The sequence below is a fragment of the Calonectris borealis genome, chromosome 14, assembly GCF_964195595.1.
Source record: "Calonectris borealis chromosome 14, bCalBor7.hap1.2, whole genome shotgun sequence".
Classification (NCBI taxonomy): domain Eukaryota; kingdom Metazoa; phylum Chordata; class Aves; order Procellariiformes; family Procellariidae; genus Calonectris; species Calonectris borealis.
In genome coordinates this window covers 10,139,875-10,160,220 of record NC_134325.1, presented here as the reverse complement: position 1 = coordinate 10,160,220, position 20,346 = coordinate 10,139,875, and the positions used below count along the sequence as shown (strand labels likewise).

At 38.1% G+C, this 20,346-nt stretch overlaps 1 protein-coding gene across 5 annotated transcripts in view; it reads left to right on the top strand.

Annotated features, from left to right (window-relative positions):
* Positions 1-20,346, top strand: part of GALNT18 (polypeptide N-acetylgalactosaminyltransferase 18) — a 297,690-nt gene that overhangs the window by 146,196 nt on the left and 131,148 nt on the right. For all 5 annotated transcript variants that reach the window (XM_075163173.1, XM_075163172.1, XM_075163171.1 and 2 more), the window contains one exon: positions 11,794-11,960. In XM_075163173.1, coding sequence (XP_075019274.1) covers positions 11,794-11,960 — 167 coding nt within the window. The remainder of the gene's footprint in view (positions 1-11,793; positions 11,961-20,346) is intronic.

Below are 20,346 nucleotides of genomic sequence, written 5' to 3'. Positions count from 1 at the left end.
TACTGGGCTGTTCTCTGCTGGGAAACGTGCATGTCAGGCAGGGTAAATACGTCCACTGTTATTCCGCAATGGCTTGGTGAGACAAATGGGACCAAGGGACAATCTTCCTTTTAGTGCATTTGAGACCTGTTCTGGTAGGACCATTCACAGAGACAGTTAATGCTCAACTTTCTTTCAGCCTTGGTGATACATCTGATCCTTTCAACAAACAGGAGCTCTGGGGATGGGGAAGTGGGTGGAGGCAGAACTGCTTTCTTGCAGCTCGTTAGAAAAAATAAATCTTTAAAATAAACATGATGGGTACTTACTGAATTGAACCAGCAACCAAGATGTGAAAGGCTTCTTAGTTCCTTGCCAATTCCAAAAGCAATCCAGATGTGATTTTATTCACTTACTTTAACCAAATGTTTTAATAACTAAAGCAGTAAGCAGTACATTTTACCCTGTATTAGGTTGTCTGATATTAATGAAAAGGTATGAACACCATTCCAGGCAAAAGTTTAGCAATTTAAAATATATTTATGCTATATGTTATTATATATCACATTTTAGAAATATATATGTTGTGGATTTGCCGAAATAATGACTTTAAGGAAATCAAGGTCCATACAATTATATTTGTAATTTGGTTAAATCAGTTTAGCACTGTCTGTACGGACAATCTTTTTTTTTAATTGTAAACTAATTTAGAGGAAGAATAAATCTTCTGTAACTATGACGACATCAATGGCAGAAATGTGTCTGTTCTTCTGTCTCTTTTGAAATGACTCTCCTGAATGATTTCAATCTAAATTTTTTATAACTATGGGTTTTAAAAATTAAAAAGACAGAGAAAATGAATGTTAAGTAGCTGAAAGAAATAAATTAGGGTTGGGATTTTAAAAGAAACTCCAGTTAGAAACGAATCATGATCCTGATTTCTGTGAAATTTTTGATCCTTAGTTTAACTATCTGCCAGAAACATGTTAGACATTACAATATGTTTATGGATGTATGCATACAAAATAATGGTAGCTCAGGAAGATTCCACACCACACCACCCCTCCATCCCTTATCATGGTTCAGGAGCAAGTAGGTAATCTGACACTGAAATGTAGTAATTTCTGATACTGAGGGAAATTAAGAGTGTTGTCAGGTAGTATGTACACTGTTTACTGTCTATATGGCACCCTGTGGAGTACAGAGTTACAGGGTATTCTGAAAATCATGTTGCTGAAAAAAGAATTCCCATTCCTGATATGCAAATTCTTATTTGTGTGAGAGCACACGTATGGCTATTGTGGGAAAAAACCCTACCTTGCAAGAGTATGTTTTCCACTATAATAATCAATTTTTAGGATTTGTAGCACCTATTTTTAAAGCCAATCGCATTAGTCGCTTCCAGAGTCTATATAGATGTATTTAAATTATCCATGGACAGATACTAGGCTTAAGTAGCACAGCATGAAAGCCAAGGACACTTGGTCTGAAGAGAGCACACAGCAAGTGGCACGGAGACCGCATTAATCAACTTTGCTGGACCTTAGTCGGTTGTGGTATTCCAGTTCTGACTAGAAATGCATGAAAGCACAGATATGACAGAAGTGCCTCAATAGCTCTGGACGTTAGCGTAGGTCTAACCAAGCTCATTAACCTGAATTTAGCAGTGGTTCTGCAAGAGTCAGCGTGACATTGAATCCCAGCAAAGGCTTGTGGGCAGGTAGCTAAAGGAATGGAGGTCATACAGGTATGTCTGGGCTCAGCTGTGGTCTGTCATCTGTGTTCATAACCTATCATATGAAGTATAAGATGTTGGAAAGACAACAGAAATATACGTATAACTGAAGTGTAATATAATTCATATATGGTTGGCCCCGGTTGAGACTGGGAGAATTAAGTGATCTACCAAGAGTGTGTGGTGTTAGTAGCCCCTTTTATATCATACTGGTATGACTCGCCTTGACCTTCTTTCTGCCTGCAGTGCTCTGAGAATTCACATCAAAATAACTTAGCAGAGGAGCTCAGCATTTCTTTGCAAGGTTCTGCAGTGAGAAGGGCCACTCCACATATGTAATAACCCCATATTATAGCATAGAGGATTTTCTAGGGTTGATATTGTCAACATTTAATGCCGTGAGAAAACCAGAGGACAACTAGAGATTGCTGAGCCACAACACATGTGGAGGAGAGGGCAAATATTCGGCCTTGCCCGGTCCTCCAATGTGTGTGGCATGCAGAGATGGGAGACCACATTTAGTACTTAGGGCAGTGCACTCTGCCCAAGCCTCTGAACTCTGGCTTCTCTGGAGAAAAAATGACCATCAGTCAGATGGAGACATCCAGCAGATTGCAGTTGAGTCAGGCTGTGGCAGTTGTCACACCTTGCAGTGGGACCTTCTCGTGTTTTAGGTACTGTAGAGTGGTTTCTAACCCTTTGAACAGTCATGAGTCTCATGTTCTCATGATAAAACATTCAGAATTTGATTACTTTTCACTGTGAATATTTGCGCTAGCACAGTGGAGTCCCCAGCACAGTCCAAAATAGTATGTTATAATACAGATTATAATAAATAACTCCCCTGGATATCCCAGCCTCCTGAAGTAATCATCACATCCTGAAGTAGGTTTTTGCAGTACTTAGTAGATAGTACAAGCAGTATTGTGGAGTATTGCTTATACTGTCTCTTCCCAGGCCTCCATTTATTTTCTGCTGCTGAAATTGGGTGCTCTGCGGTTCACCATCCTTATGTGCATCTGTTAGCCTGTAACATATCTACATCGCAGACTAACAAATAACTACTGGCTCTAATGAGCTTGGAAGCATTGAGGAAGGCAATATTGCCCTTACTGTGTGCAGCACAGGATAATACTTCTGTGTTAGTTATAATTCTGTTGTGCTCATTACTTTAAGTAGGGCAGGCAGTAGCCACAAAGCTTGTCGTGAGTGAAATGTTGAACAAGCTCACACAAAAAGACATTATTAAAACTTAGGTTGTTTAGGGATCCCAAAGCTGTGTAACAAATCTCCTTTTGAGTGGATGCACTTAGAATTCTGCTTTGTTAGCTTGTAAATTTTTTGTTGCCTGATCCAGTGTGCTGAAGCACACGTGGGAAAGAAAGGTAACATTCTTCTTTGCTTATGTGATGAGAGAGTGAGGGGTGGTGGAAAAAGAGATGTGCAGCAGGACCCCAGCAGACTAACTGTTCTCCAGAGTTTTGCACAGCTCATATGATATGAGGGAGCTGACCGGTAGGCATAAAGCAACTTTTTCAGTCCGTCTAACTGCGGTCAGCCAAACTTCTTTTGCGTTGGTAAAAACAGTATTTGTGTGAAGAAGCACAGACAGGAACGGTAGAGGTGGAAGAGAAGCATTTAAAGCTCAGATGTTTTTTTCTTCTTTGGAGATTGCTAAATGGTATGGTATAGCATTTGACTTGCAGCAGGTTTGCCCTTTTCCTAGCTGAGTCAGTGCTGTTTGGCATCTAGACAAGTGCAGAGATGTCCTGTTTCCTGTGCAGAGAAAGGCTTTGGCCATTTTGTAAGTACTTCTTGTTTCAAACAGTTCACCAGTCCCAAATTGTGTTACTTTGAGGCTCAATTCAGCAAAGAACAATGGTAGAAGCCTTGAAGAGCAGCAGAATTAGGTTTGTGATAAAGTGGGCACAAATAGAGCAGGCAGGATATCCACTGAATGCAAATATAACTACAAGGGAGAAAAATTAAGCATTGGCTGGTTGAGGAGAGTGATGTGTTTTAGGAGAAAAGCTGTTTATGTATGTACATCTGTCCAAAATGTCCATCAGTGTTATGGTGGTATATGCAGGCCTGGATGTAGCATGCAAGACGTCAGACTTCTATAAACCTGTAGGTTTTCCTTTATTAAAACTGATGTAAGAAAAACATGTGATCTCAAGTTGTGAGGTTCAGGCTGGGCATTTGCATGTTAGCTCTGCTTCTCCCCAAAAGCCAGCTCCTACAGACTTGCATTCCATAAGTGTTTGCTTCCACGTGTGTCTGTGAAAGAGTTCTGTTTTGCTGGGCTTGTGTTAGTTACGGCTATGGCCGAGTTCTTTTGTTTCTACTCATGAAAGATAGAATAAAATATTGCACATTGTATTTGATGTTTCAAAGGAATCCTTTAAAAAAGCACAAAACCTGGTACTTTACTTACTGTATTGTTTTGGACAGAAGTCCTAAAATTTCCAAACTATTCAGCATTCTTGTTAAATACCTAATGTTTAATTCTCTCATATTTCCCGCTCTCTTTTACTCATCTCTCTACCTTTGATTCTTCTTTTTCTTGTCTCACTTTTGCCTGCCATCAAACTGACTCATAGCAGTGGTGTGTACTACCTGCGTGGCCACCCTTTGTGATACCAATCTGTGCTTCAGTTTGTCCTGTTTGAATGTATCTCCTCAAATGGCTGCTCTAGAAGTATTTAATATCACTAGCAATGATATCAAATCATCTGCAGTCTCCAAGCTGCTATAATAACCCAAGTTAATAATAATGTACGCTTGTTGATTTTGATCTTCCCCATTGTCTCCTTTAACTGAAAGAAGATGCGATGCGGTAATCTGCGTGCTCTCTCTTGTTTTCTCTCTCTGTCTCTTATTAATGTGTCATAACATGTGAATGTTCTTTCACTTGCCATACATTTACACTAAAACATACTCAGAATAATCCTTCATAGTACTGTGAGAGGCTAACAATTTTTGGCCAAATATCTATACAGAATTCTTCTCATGTTCATCCAAAAATGAGCTTTATTGAGATCATCAACTCCCAGCCTACTGTTCTTATTGCTTTATTCAGAGGAAGGTCTTGGTTTTAAGTACCAAGAAGAAAATGGACCTTTATTGTATAATCTTATTGACATGAATAGCTTTTATTAAAAGGAGTGGGGAATCAATCTGTTACAATTAAATCTATGCTGTAAGATGCTTAGGAGACCAAGAACTCTTGTGTTACAATCTTGGAACTTATCTGCATATTTATCAAGTTCCCTGCCTGTTATCTAATCTTTCCTTATTACAAATTTTTTGTTTGTTTTTAGGGATTGATGCCAGGAGAAAAAAAAATGTTAGCCATGTTTGCTTATAGTTATATGGTAACTTTATATTAAAATTCCTCACACAAATGTATGCCTGCCTTTGCTCTCGTGTAATAGAAGATGATGACCACAAACAAAGATTTCTAGATTTGCCGAAGTAGTGCTGTCTTGCTGGCTGTAGTTCTTAATAATTGATTGTAATCTTCAGAGATCAGGAAAAAAGCCCTTTTTATATGTTGTTCAATGCCAGCCTTGTTAGCAAAGTTCAGTTAACACTTAAAATACTGATAATAGTGAAAGGAAAAACGAAGAATGATCACAAAATGAAATTATAAACATAAAGAGTTGGGCTGGAATTCTTACAAGACTCAGTTCTTTTGCAAGAGTTTTAGTCCTATTTATTTCATTTATGCCAGAACGGGATTTTTTTTCCTCCCATACATCTTGAACTTCCATTTGCCATTTTGGCTGATGACAAAATGTTACCAGCTCTTGAAGAAAGTACAATTATGTTTCTGCTTGTGCTTCTGAGAAATTATTATTCTGTTGGAACTGAAGCTCCCTCCCACATATGTTCTTAAAACAATACCTTAACCCCAAATGTTTTAGTAATACGCTTTATTGCATCCTGTATTTTAAAAAAGACATGCAATAGATGACATAATTTAGTGATTAAAACAAAAACGTGTTCTGTTGCCATTGTTGGCTGCAATATCCATGTAACTCTTGGTGAAAAGTTCTCAAAAATTGCAGAAAATAATTCTTTTTCATAATTTATGTACATATTTGTAGAATGTCTCAGAGATAAGTTATTAATACAGGAAATCATTCTTGCTTTGTTGTTCTTACTGCATAGTTATGCTAAACGAATTTTAACGCGACTGGCTAAATTGTCTTACACAATGCATATATTCTAGAGGAATATAATTTTCTTGTGGACAAATATTTGAAAGAAGATTCATAATGTATTCTGTCCCCCATTTACCAGAGTTGTGCTTGAAAATAGAACACCAAGAGTTTCTTTAAATTTCTGGTCACCATGACAACTGTTACTTTAGTGTTATTAGCCCAATGTAATTTAGCGGAGTAGGTTGCTAGAGGTAATTTTTTAGCTACATTGGGATGATACTCATTATTGTAATTCTAAATAATATTCAGAATTTATATTTAAAAATCACTTAGTCATAATACTGAAATATGCTCTGTACTTTGTGGATTTGTTTTTTTAGCGAGAGCCTTGCTTTGCAGAGGGGCAGGTTAGGGGTCTTGTCTGATGCCCTTGGATGAGTCTGAGGCAGAGCTGTCATTGAAACACGTATGTTGCTGGTTGCCACACAACCATTCAATTTTTAGGGCTTAATGGATCTAAGATTTTGATCCATACAATTTCCTCCCTTTTTGCCCCTTCAGCATATGTTTTATACACATATACACACACCCTTTCTCTGTAGCTATTTCTTGTTCATTCCTAGAATTATGGAATTTTATTCCTCATAAAACTTGGCACAAAGAGGAAGACAGACATACTTGTGAAACTGTGCAAGTGCTCTGAATTCTGGGCATGATCTGAGGTGTGTGGGTTTAATTCTGATTTGTTTAAATAAAAAAAAAAGTAGGTAATTTTTATTGTCATCATCTGATATGAAAAACAACGTATGCAGGAAAATGCATTTTTTAAAAACTCCACACACATTGAAAAAGAAGTGAATTCAAGCTGGAAGTAAAGATGATAAATGAGTCTGAATGGAAAAACTAAAACATGAACTCAATTTAGGAATGTACCCTCATTGAAAAAGAATCCGTGAGAAAAGACTAAAGAAATTAGACACAATGGGAGCCTAATTCTATTCTTTTGTATTGTATGTAGTTATCTTTTAATATATGGTGGAGCAAAGAGGGAGTCAAATGACATTCTCAGCATTAAACACTTTGCTCTTGTCTTGTACAAGGTGCCAGACAATGGAAGATCTTGTCCAGTGTGACCTAATTTGAAAAGATGTAAATGAATGCAGGTAGGAAAAACAGTGCAAATAATTTCCTTTAAACGGATGGAAGACTTGTCAGAAGCAGAAGTTTTGTTTGAACGTTTCAGTTTATGCATGGATTTATGGAAGGGCAGCAGTGTTTTGGGGGCTGGTTTTGTCATCTGGAACATTTTAGGAATATAGTTTGTCACTAATTTCTTACAAAAGTATATTTTACATATATCTCAACCTTAGTTTAATTAACAGAGGAGAAAAAAAAACAGTTTTTAAGGGAGCAACTTCTTTTAACTATTTTCAGTGTATTTTCATTACCATTTAAAATATTTTTCCAAAATCACTGTGTTGCTCTTTATCTGATAGGTGACATATCTTAGCATTTTTGCTAGAGTTTTGTTTTTGTCTTCTTTGTACATTGGTATGGTTGAGTATAACAAATATTACTATGCCTAAGCTAGACAGCTAAAAAATAGATTGGCTGTAGCTTTGTTTACTGAACTATTTTATCTCTATGCATTTTTTATATAATTTTTATCTCTATGCATTTTGGCTGCAAGCGAATCACTAAAATAACAGGCTTTGTAGATTCTTTACAGGCTAATACTGAAAATTATTTCAGTATATTTAAGCCTGTTAACTAGCTCATAGTCTGTTTGAAGCCCAATTTTCAAAACTTGAATGAAATTTCAATTACTACATCAAATAGAAATGTGCTAGCTTTATAAAGGTGTACAAGAGACTAGAATTTTGTTAGTAATTTCTCATTATGCCCATGCAAATTTTTACATCTAACTTGCTTATAAGAGATGACATCCACAAAGTAATAGTATCCAGATTGCATATGGATTTTTTTTTTGTCAATGCAGGATGGCATGCACATGCACACACACCGTGTGCCATGAACAGGTCTGTTCTTCAAGGAGCTAGATCTGTAATGGTCTTAGCATCTTTTGGAAAACTGTGAGGGTTAGTATTTAAAAATCGTAGTGTGATCATAAGTACAGGGGCCTCCCAGACACTTTGAGCCTGAAATATACACCTTGAAAATCCTATTTTGAGATGCCACTTAACCCTGGTGGACCTAAAATTCACATTTGCCAAAGATTCACCTCAGATTTGACAGTGCAGAGCCCAAGTCAATTTGTGCGTGTTTCACCTACTCAGTCATCTATGCAGTGTTTTTAAGCAGTGCTTTAAGAGATGGTTCACCACAGAAGATGACCTTTCTTTAATGAATGATTTCAAAGATTAGAATACTCTAGGGTACAGGGGGCAGGTGTGGAGAACTATCTTTTCTCCTTAAGAAGATTTGACACCGTATGTGTGTATAGAGAGTTGGGACTGTTTAGCCTAGAGAAGCAGCAGCTCAGGGGGGATGTCATCAATGTATATAAATATCTGAAGGGAGGCTGCAAAGAGGGTAGAGCCAGGCTCTTTTCAGTGGTGCCCAGTGACAGGACCAGAGGTAACTGAAACATTTTTTTTACTGTGAGGGTGACCAAGCACTGGCACCGGTTGCCCAGGGAGGTTGTAGAGTCTCCGTCCTTGGAGATACCTAGGATAGGGTCCTGAGCAGCTGGCTTTAGGTGACCCTGTTTGATCAGGGGGTTGGACAGGATGACCTCCAGAGGTCCATTCCAACCTCAACCATTCTCTGATTCTGTATTGTTTCCCAATAAAGTGCCCTGACACCTGATTTGCAGGCTCTGTGAAGGTGCCTTTATTCCTTCAGCCAAAGCAGCACTTCTTAAATGAAAACAATAAATATCATCTTGCAAAAGAAAGAAAAAAGAGTTACTGTGATTATAATCTAGAAGATTGGACACAGCCATAAAGAGTGAAGTCCACGGTTTAAAACGCATGAACATCCATTGGAGTGGGTTACTGCAAATGCAGGTCATTCTTCCAAGGAATTTGCCCTAAACACAAGACTAGAGAGACTTGGTATCACTACAATTTAGCGTACATTTAATTGCTCCACAGAAAGTGGAATCGCTCTGAAAAGGGGGACTGAAAATAATCACACCGAGCTGGCAAGTGGTTAGATAGCTCTCTGGGGAGATCAGAGAAGATTGAACTGCTGCTGTCCTGGTTGAAGGTTTTAACTCCTGAACTACTGGCTAAAAGAGAAAACCAGTGCTGCCTTGCACTAGTTGTCTCTGGAAGAAAAGGTAGTTCCCTCTGCCTCTTGTAGTGTTTTATTTTGAATAAAAAGCACTCAGGTTCTTCTCTCTAGGAAAGGACCTGTGGCTCTGATTAATTCAGAGGGCGCACAGTGCTTCATGGAGAAAACTTCTCCTTTCCTGTCTTGTGTGTGTGCTTCTGAGCAGCTCCTTTCCTGTCTTGTATGTGTGCTTCTGTATTTACAGGTTACTGCATCTGTCAGCAGAGTGACCTGTATGTATTTAGAATCTATTGATTCTAAATCTATTGATTCTAAATCATCTTTATGAATCTATTGATTCCTTTATGAATCTATTGATAAGTCCTTCTTACAAAATCTTGACTGCCAGCAAAACTCCCTGAAACCAGTAAGAATCATGACTGCACCTGCTTTTAAAGGCCAGGTATAGAAGATGTCCAAATGTAAGGCTTTATGAGAATCTGATTTTCAGAGAGTAGTGAAATTTTATTACAAGTCATCTTTAATGAACTGGCATTCACTTTAAAGGAAAAAAAAAAAGAGACGGGGGCAATTGATTATAAATGACACAATGACATTTTCACAAGCTGTTGTTACATTTGATCTGCTGTCCAGTTGTACTCAAAAAAAAAAGTTACATGCTTTTAGCTCTCCTGAAAGCTTCAAAGAAAATTTTTCAGTCTGATGCTTAAGGCTGAAAGCTCTCTTACCAGTGAAGATAGGGGACTAACGTACCAGTAGAAATACAAACTGATTTTGGAAAGCAAGTTTTGATTTGTTATGCTGCCAAAAGATCAAGCTACAAGTGGCAATCGGTAAATCCAAACACCATTTTAATTGTTTCTCTCTTGTATTGATGCCATGGAACAAAAACCTGTGGATCTCTGTGAACAGCTTTCTTATTTGTTTCTGAAAGATGAATGAGCCAGCTTATTAAAAAATGTAGTGTACACCCTCTAAGACTAAAACTGTTATTACTTTTTCAAGATTGTGGTTTCTATTTTACATGTGTATATAATTCTTTCACATGGTGACAGAGAGAAAAGTACCTAAAATATTAAATAACTTCTTTAATGTGATTTCCATCAATTTCAAACTAATGACTGAATTGAGAAAATTGGTTGACCAGCTGAATTTTGAATATTATGTGTATCTCAGTGGTTTTGGATGTCATGTGTCCTGTGCACTGACTCTTTTCAGAAGCTTTAAAAACATACATGTAAATTCATCATCTTGATTGAACTTAATTTTTGTGCAACATCCAGCATGTGTAGAGGAATGTTTTTGTGATACTTCTCTGTATTTGTTGACTATACAGGTTAAAATACAAAATCAAAAAAAGTGCTATGCTTTCTCTTTGAACTGAAGAACAAATTTAGTTAAGGAGTCATATTGAAGCACGATTTAAAAATTCTGAATCCATCCATGCTTTCTGTGTGCTAAACATCGGCTGTTAGTAATGCTTTCCACAGCTTCCAGGAGTTCCTGGATGTAGTGAATCTAGGCATGTTGAGAGGAGACAGCCACTTCAGTGTTGTCAGGAGGCAGAGAAGAGCATTAATATCAATCATTTCCATCTACAGAGCTTATCTAGAAATGATGCCTGGGTCAGCTTGTGGCCTAATTTCATCCTAGTAAATAGTTTCAGATCTGAGAAAAAGTTAGAATTAACTGTTATTCAGAAACATTGCATTAAAATACTAAAAGTTTCAGAGAAAAGTAGTTAATTACTTTTACTTAATTAACTTGTGGCTTTATTAAAAAAGCAAACATTTTGCTGATGGCTTAAAAGATAGAAATTGGTAAAAGGGCTTTCTAGTCTTCATAAAATTACAAAATTTGAATCCTTTTTGAAATGAAGGAGGGAAAAAACCAATAAAACATTAAGGAACTTCGAAGTTGTGGACAACATTTCCATACTGCTCTTTGCATAAGCAAATTGGAATGTGGCTAAAACATATATTTTTAAAAAAGCACAGGAAAATCCACCAGGTTGTAAGAGTATTACTCATTCTGATTAAACCTCTTGACTGAGCTTACAGATAAGTTTTCCATCCTTGTACCTGTTTTTCTGGTTACACTGTCTGTCTTAGCTTTTGTAGCAGGATGTTCTTTGGAGCTGGATCTTTCACTGGGTTATTATTGAGTTGAGAAAGAAGCCCCTGATTTTGACTGAGATAGATAGTAGATTCTGTAGCAAAAATAATTAACGTGGCTATTAAGAAGATGTTTTTTAAAGTAAGGGGCTAACTCTGTTTATTTCTGTCTGCACTGTCCAGAAAGACATTGTGAACAACTGCTGTTGGAAGCTGCATTTAAACAAGAGTTTGCATTTGGTTTGCGAACTAATTTTCATTGTTTTGGGCCTTGGGTGGAAAAGTAAGCTCACTTAGGCCTTGGTTGCACAGGCAGATTCAGGGGATTGTTTTCAGGGATTCCTTTTTTTAGATAGTAATTCATCTGGTTCTTGCCTATGTGTGCTCTGAACAGTTATGGGGACCTTCTGATCCATGCCTACAAAAGCTCTCTTATCATTCTTATGGCTGGGCATAGATGTCTCTGAAACAGTTTGTGTTGACATTGTGACTTCCAACAGTTTACTTTTTTTTTTTTTTTTTTTACCTTTTTCTTCAGGTGCAGAAACCTTACATTTCCTGACAGGCTTCCGGAGGTCAGCATTGTATTCATATTTGTTAATGAAGCTCTCTCAGTGATTCTGCGCTCCATTCATTCAGCCATTGACCGGACTCCTGCTCACCTGCTCAAAGAGATTATTTTAGTTGATGATAACAGTAATAATGGTAAGAGGTTTTGGTTCTTCCCCACCTCCCTTCCCCCTCCCCCCATAGAGATTGGATCATACATGAGAATCCTTGAATTCTGGCTCCTGCTCATCCCATTGGCATTTCAAATGTTGTCAGTGTATTTTTTCCCTTCTTCATTCCACAGTCTTTCTGGGCTGTCTTCAAATATGCACAAGTGGGGCATGTTAAAAAGAATATGTACAAAGATAGGATGCTGTTTCTGTATGTTTAAGGTGTCTGGTAAGCAGAAGTTTGAGTGTAACGATAGATGAGAGACCTAAGAAGTTTTACTCTTACTTTAGAGTGCTATCAAGATTATATACTTTCTTGTGCTTTTCCTGTTTCAGTTGTATGATTGCATGTGCGTAGTCACTTTCTTTTTTGTATAAAACATCTTTCTGTGTTGCTTAGACATCTCTTTTAGATTTCCAGTTCTCCTCTCCTCTCCTCTCTTCTCCTTATTGGCAGCGTTTACCTTGCTGCTTTTCTACTGTATGTACTCAGATTTTGCTCTCCATCATCTGAAGGCCTGGAAGGCCCATGTCTGATTGCTCTGTGCTTGCGAAGTGTTTGTCAACGAGGCCATGCTGGGCATTGTTTACAAGTCTTATTTTCTGGCAACTTTCGCAATGAAATTTTAATAAGCACAGGATGCTGAACTTAAAGAAAAATTTTGCTCTGCTGGGGAGTTAATTCTGAACTCCTAAAATACAAGGCAAATCTGAATTTATCCTGTCGAAGGAAAATGCTCAACAAAAGGCTTCTCTTACTCTTGCCATCATTACAGCTGTTACATGATCCCTGTAGCTACATCCTGTGACTCACTGCTGATCATAAATATATCTCAGATTTGTACAGAAAAGAAACTTACTGGGAAACAAGTAAATAAGTTCCCCACCCCAAGCTATGCACTTCATCATCTCCTCTTCTGCTGACTATCAATGAAGGAAAAAGTAAAATCCTGACTCTTTAAAGTACGCACAAAACCCAATAACTTGATGTAGGCTTATGTCAAATCTAATTCCAGTTCCACTGTGTAATACTATGTTTAGAGTTACCTAAGGCTGACCAAGCGTTTCTTGAAACACCTACTCATGGAACAGTGTGGGTAAATTGGCTTGCAGGATTTTGAGTTGTTATTCTTAGTTTATGGCACAATTTATGATGTAGCAATGTGACGAAGTAAATGAAAAATCACATGAAACAGTAAACTCTGAGCAAAGTGGAAAAAAAAAAAACCACACCAACCCCCCCCCCGCCAAAATCAACATGCATGCACACACATACACACACACATACACGTGATTCAGAAACATCTTGTGAACTGAGGTAGACTTTTGATTTGCTTCAGCATGTAGTTCAGTCATTTGACATGGTTTTACTGATGCAATCTTGCTGGCCTTAATTTTTGCCCACTCCCTCATGCAATACATGGCAGTTTGATAGGAAAAAAAAAATTAAAATACAACTTTGATTGGTGGATTTGGGCTCTGGAATGTGTTTGTAGAAATTCATTCCTGCATCTTTCAAACAGGACAGTTAATGTGATGCCAGGAGCTTGATGAATCTGAATGGCTATTGGTGCTGCAGCGCCTGAGCCCTCTGGACACAGAGGAACCAGCCACAAGGCAGTCATAGAAGAAGAAAAATAATCTGGCTGAAAAAAGAGGTTTCTGGTGTTTGAGTCTGATTTTCTATAATTTACAGGCAATTATTCCAGTGGGCACGTTGCAGAGCAATGTCAGAAACATCAGTGTTTCTGAGAGCCTGTCATCACTGTGATGAGCTCACTAACAAATACACTTTGCACTCTGCTCTGTGGGCTTGTCAAAATTTTTCATTATTTCTTACCTGAAATAGATAGGAAATCACAGGAACCACTTAATCTTTCAGGAAGACCTGTTCAGCCACATTTTGTGTTAGTACCAGTATTGGTACTGTACAGTATCATATTTTTATAGTTGGCTGTGCCTTTTATTCAGGCTTGCCTTTCTTACCCTCCAGTGCCTTAAATCCTTGGGTTCCTGGCCCCAAACAGGAGGACAGAAATGAGAGGAAGGTAGCCTTTGGTTTGGCTGTCTTGGGTTGGTGTTACCTGTCATTCTATACAAAATCACACTGTGCAGAGTGATACTTAGTCTCCTAGAAAAATTCAACTCTCTCCAGGATTTTCTGCTACTCCTCTAACCCTTTCTCTGGCATCTCTTCCCTGCAGTAGTAAATTAGATTCCTACAGTCCTCTTTATCCCATAATGTATGCTGAAGACCTGGTAATAGGCATCCATTTGGAGAGGATGGATGTTTGGTAGGAAAGGGAGCGATTGTAAAGATGATTTATGGGCTTTTCTATTATTAGTTTAAATCCTAAAATATTTATTTTACAATTTACTTTTGCTTTTACAATATTCTATTTTCAATTTTTTTCTCCCTTCTAGCACTGCTGAAACTAATCCTTTATATTTAGTGTCATTCTATGTTTTTGTTAGTAGCTCTTTAGCTTGCAAGTGTTGCTGCTTGTAAGATAAGTGGGTTACTCTGGGTTTCCCTGTAATGTTACCTGAGGGGGCAAAAGCTTGCTTCTCGCAGAGACCTGTCAGGATCCTAATTATAAGTGGTATGTTTACTCTCAGGCTTTCACCGGGGATGGCAACTTTTATAACTCGATGTAAGATTTTTTTTTTTTTTTTGTGATGCCACAGCCATGGATTTCACAGGCAAGAAACATCGCACTATGGGAAGTGACTAGAAAGAAAAAGTGAGAACAGAGATCAGGCAGAGTGTAAATGTACACATTTTTTATTTTGAGTCTCCTGCGCAAGATTCACATAGCATAGTGGTTTAAAATAAAAGCAGATACGATGATCGGCACTAGAGGAGGACATCAAAATTTCCTGCTTCTGAGTGAAAGCAATATACTGGTAAACTGGTATAAATTCTTGCTGTGGGCCAAATTCTGAATGTAGTAATGAACAGCTGAATTCATCCCTAATTTCAGTAGATCTCTGTTTCAGAAAAGAGCAGTGGAAGAACTAGTTGCTTTTTAAAATCCCAGAAGGCTGATTTCAGAAACCAAGTGTACGGCCAAACTCTGTACATTTGTCTTGAACAATATAAGCTATAGTATTTTATTTCATGCACTTCAGGGTATGTCAAGCAAATTATCTATGACTTTCTCTAAACCTCAGTAGAGTTTTTCAAGTTCCCAATTATGTTTCAGGAGACCTCAATTAATCTCTTTTTGAAGTTTCCCCTTTTTTAAATAAATGTTTCAAGTTAGGAAACTGTGAAAATGCCAGTGTGTGCAATTTAAAAGCAGAAGATAGATTTAACAGGTCCCAAAATTTTGATCCTTTATTTTAATAAAGCTGTTTGCATGGCTTAATGTGTGTATTTCACCATACCGTCTTTTCCAGTGGAATTCTGATATGCATAACGCTGAAATGTTTAATATGTGCTGTTAGGTACACAAGTATTAAAATTTAATTTAATTTAAGGTTAAAAAAAAGTGCATTTCAGTGACTGCCTGTGTGCTATATAACGAGAACAAAAGATTTATTAAAAAAAAAAAAACAAATCAAATATCAGTGTTGTTCATTTAGGCCTCATTCGCATTTGTGTGAAATAGAGCTACTGCACTGATTACAGCTGGTTTACTGTAGTTTTAAGTGCTGTCTGTCAGATCAGAATCTTTCCCATCCTCCTCTGGAATGCTGTTTGTTTTTCAGAGGTAATATACTCATTAGTTTATAACTTGGCAATAAAGTAATTATTCATTTTTGCCTTCAGGAGTAGCAGAGTTTTCCAGCTGACTTGATGCAATTGAGGAGAGGGATTTGCAGAGAAGAGGCTTTAAAAAAACTTTTAAGTGACTGTGCCCATGACTGCTGACAGTTAATTAGACCTCAGAAATGTTTAGAAAAAGCATTGCCTGAGCTGGAGACTGCTGGAATAGTGTTTTATTCACACTCTGGCTTGTTGCATCCTGCCCTCTGGGGACAGGGTGGTGACCCTCTGTGCCACTGGAGTCCTGTCTCGGCTTTTGAGTCTTTTTGCTGGCATTCAACCCCGCTGCATTATGAAGCACCTCTTGAAGATATTTTGAGATGATTTGAAATCTCTCTAAAAAACTCATTGTGAGCCATGATGTATTCAGCTTCATGGGGAGGCAGTATGCATTAATCTGGCCAGAGTATGCCTTACAAAATTTTACATTAATAGCAATAATTATCATCCTCTATGACATTTTTTCATACTAAAGTTAATAATAAATGTTGCAATAGAGGCTCAAATTTCATAAGGTTTCTTCCTTTTTATTTGGATCATTACTTATGAATGAAATATTCTAACATGTTCAGTTTAAGGATTCTCATTTTGTCCTGAGATTTCCATGAATACAGCTATTGAATTGCAGTAATAGTGCTGGATATCATAGGATGCTAATTTTATGACTTGCAGTGTCGAAGAGAATTAGCGCAGAGTGGTAGAAAGTGGGTCAGATGCAACTGTATTACCGTTGAGAGATTTGCAACATTGTCCTCAAAACACTGAATAAAAAGCAGCTTTTCAAAAAGCATCCAGACCTTTTCATTAGGAAGATGTATTTAGTCTTTGGTTATTTTTAAGAGGTATTTGGGAATAGAAGATTGTCTGGGTTTTTTTTTTTCTTTACAAAAGCAGTGATGAATAAACCTCAAAAGTGCTGTTCAAATGCATGCTAGATTTCGTATTACAGCATAATTTGAAGATGGCTTACTTGTAGACCAGACAACTATGAATGTTGATTTTAAAAACCTGTTAATAACAATCTCCTAGGGAAAACTTTAGGACTTGCTGTCCTTCTGTTTGGCTTCTCGTTCTTCTGTTACCTCAATGCCAGCAAAATTCAAAGGCAAATAAAAACATTTAAAAAGAAGGAAACTTTATTCAAACCTGCATTCACTTTTGGGCCATGGTTTATGCATTGTGAAGGCTTTGCTTTATCTGCCTAGATTCATTCCCCCCCATTAGTTAAAGGTCTTGATGCTAAAGTCCTTATTATTGCACAGTCTTTACACAAGCAAACTTTCAGTAGTGTTGGCAGGGATTTACATGAAAGAGGGCTGTGTAATGCTAGTTAGGAATCAGATGCTAAAAAGCATATGTCTTACGTGTAGACCAGGAGATCTGTCTCTGTTGTAGATTTGAGAACAATGTTAGCTGTTGTTACAAACTGCATTTCACTTGCATAGTAACATTTAGTACTGAAACTTGAATAAATGAAGAGAATTCTTTGAGCATATGTTTACTGCTACATGTTCTGTGCTGATGCTAGGACTGCAATGAGGTGTGTCTTGGCTTGTGTGCCAGCTACTGTAGATGCATCTGAAAATATGTAAGAAGAAAATAACTGGAAGCAAAATATAATCCACTGGCCATCTGTTTCAGCAGTCAGCAGAAGTTAGCAGACTGAGAATGTTGTTCTTATTTGGAAGTGTGAGAGAGTGGAGTATGTGAACACTTTGGTTCATGTCCCAGTGATGACTGGCCATGCAGCTCAAAACTCTTGTGGAAAAAATTAAGAACCACTAATATAAGTGGACTGTGAGATTTTTATAAGGACAGTAGGTCCTGAAGGTGATGTCCTAGAGTGGCTGCAGACTGCTCTCTCCTCTTCTCAGTCCTTGTGACATTGTATTTGATTCCTGCTTGAAAGGGAAGAGGTTGTGGAGTAGGATATCAAAATTAAGTGAGCAACAGAGCAGAAAAGAGAGGAACACTGCTGAAGAAGGTGGCTATCTGTCCCAACTATTCTTGCCCCTCTTTTGCTTTGATTTATCACTCTTCACACCTTTTTCTCCTCCTGTGTTCATTCCTTCTTTTTTCATCCAGAGGTGGTCTATATGCTTGGTCTTTATTACCTCAGTCCACTTTCCTTTCCCTCATGCCACCCTGGCAGTCTGCTCTTTTCGGATGTTCATTTCCTCACACCCATTCCATACACCTCATCCTTCTTTATATGAGCTTGTGTCCTTCAGTTGGGGTCTCCATTTTCCATGTTCTCAAATTACAGTTACCCACTCCTCTTATCTTCTCCCTGTCTCCTCCACCCCAGTATTTGCTGCTCTTTCTCACAAACTGCACTCCTCCATTTTTCCTGTCTCATCATGCAGCTCCCTCTTGCCTTTAGCCACATTAATTAAACTCCTGCCTGACTCATCCCTCCCTCCCTCCCTTCCTCCTCCCCCCAGCAGTATCCTGCTCCTTCCTTCGTGGCATATTTTTATCATTCTCCCATTTTCCTCCTTTTTCTCTCTGACACCTCCTTTTCTGACATGTTTTTCCATTTTCTTTTGCTTTCATTTGAAAATAATTATGTTATATTCTTTTAGATCAGTGTTTCTAACTCTCCCATATCTGAACTCCATACTGCGTCAGACTCCAATGTTGACTTGCATTCAGTCACACGTGGGGGCGGGGACAGCATCCCTTGCTGGAGGCAAGACCCTGATTTCTGTAGCATTGTAATTATAGTTGTATGAAAGCTGTTTGATAACTGGCATGCAATTTGCTTTGTTTTATAATGGCAACTGTCACATTCTCCATTCTTTATGTGGAAGGTCTTTGGTCTTCATTTTCTGGAAGGTTAGGAAAGCTCCAGTGCTGTGAGAGTGAGGTGGGGCTCAGGACCACTGCAGCTACCCGTGGCTCTTCTGGTGCATCCCGGAGAACCCACACATCTGCTGGACCATTTGCCTCTGTAGGAGTGTGTGCTCACCAGGTGTTTGCACTGACGAAGTGGCCTTTCAAAAGAACAGTTATTTTAATAATCTGCAATATAGTATAGTTCAGTCTGTATGGTCGGAAAAGCAAAATTTCAATGTGTGTGCAAGCTGATAGCATAACCTCTGTCCACATCAGGGGTCATCAGCAGGCAGCAGAGCTTTTATTGCAGTCTCCTGACATCAAGAGTTTTTGATTCAAATGTTCATATAGTACTATGAACTGAATCTTCCCTAGCCAGCAGTTGTTGAAAGTTAATATATGGTCATCTTATCTTTTATTCCACCCACGAGGTAATTTAACTCATTCAGTCCTAATACGCTTGCAGTGTTGCAGTCTAATAAGTAATCTTTTTCTATGTCAGATTCAGCAAGTCTAAGAGGACAGAGCAGCTGCTTCTAAAACCGGCATTTTCTGTACTTGCAGTTTAATGTAGGCAGCAGAATAGAGAAAAAGCTATTTTATGCAACTCCAAACATTTATCACTAGATAATTCTTTTTTTTTTCTAATAAGACAAGCCCATTGCCATTAAACTAAGCTTTGAGATTGGAATAACAATGTATCTGATTTCAGCGTGGGAGGAACTAATTTAAGTGTCATCTCAGAGGTATCTATATGCTGTATTTAATCCTAATGGAAGGTAATAAAGCAGAGTATCTGAACTACAATGTAGGAAATGCTGAAAAACTGGAGCTAGGAAACAAAATACAGGGATGATTTCAGCTGCAGTTTTGTGGCTTTCTCATATCTTCTCTTTTTTTCCTATAGCAAATGAAACTGAAATCTATACTGGCATTTTTTCATTGTGGTTTTGTTTCAGCTTGTGTCCCACTATACTAATTCATACTACGTATCTGTTTCACATATGCTGTGTCCCTATGTATGTCAAGTAAAGCAATGCACGTTGTTGTTCATCCCCGCGTCTGTTCTGCCATCCTCTGATGACACAATCCTTAGCGTGAGCACAGTCATATGCGCTCTCAGTTTACTGGTCATATCAAAGCCCAGTATGGACAATACAGCTGAAGTTTCTATGTGGTGATAAATAGCTGCACATTGGCACTTTGGAATCTTTTGGAAGAATTATTTGGTTTAACTTACAGGAAATATCATCGCCTTTGTCAGGTGTGATTCAGAAACTGTATGTGGCCCACACTGCTAAAGACTGCAGTCAAATTCAGTAAGAACAGGCTAGTTTTAAGCTCTTCTGGTAGCAATGAGGAGTTCACCCCATGTGCATTGGAAGTGCTATGGGCTGGTGGCATCCTGACTGTGAGAATGCCAGCATATAAATGCTGCCTTGGTCCACTTCTCAGTACCATCACTGTGATTTTAACCTTAAAATTAATTACTAGAGATCTCTGAGAAATTGATTGATTGAAAAAACTTTTTTTTTCCCCATTTTTTTCCCTCTCTCACATTTGTGGGATAACGTTGCCTTCAAGAATGCTTGAACGGTTTCCATTGATAACGTTCTCAAACACATCTCACTGATTTTAAGTAGCAGCCATATGTATAGATCCGGTGCAGTGACGGTCATGTAGAACTTGAGCAAAGTGCCGATATCTGTTGAGGTCAGTAAGGTAACTCTGGTTTGATCAGAGATGATTTCCTTTTGACATA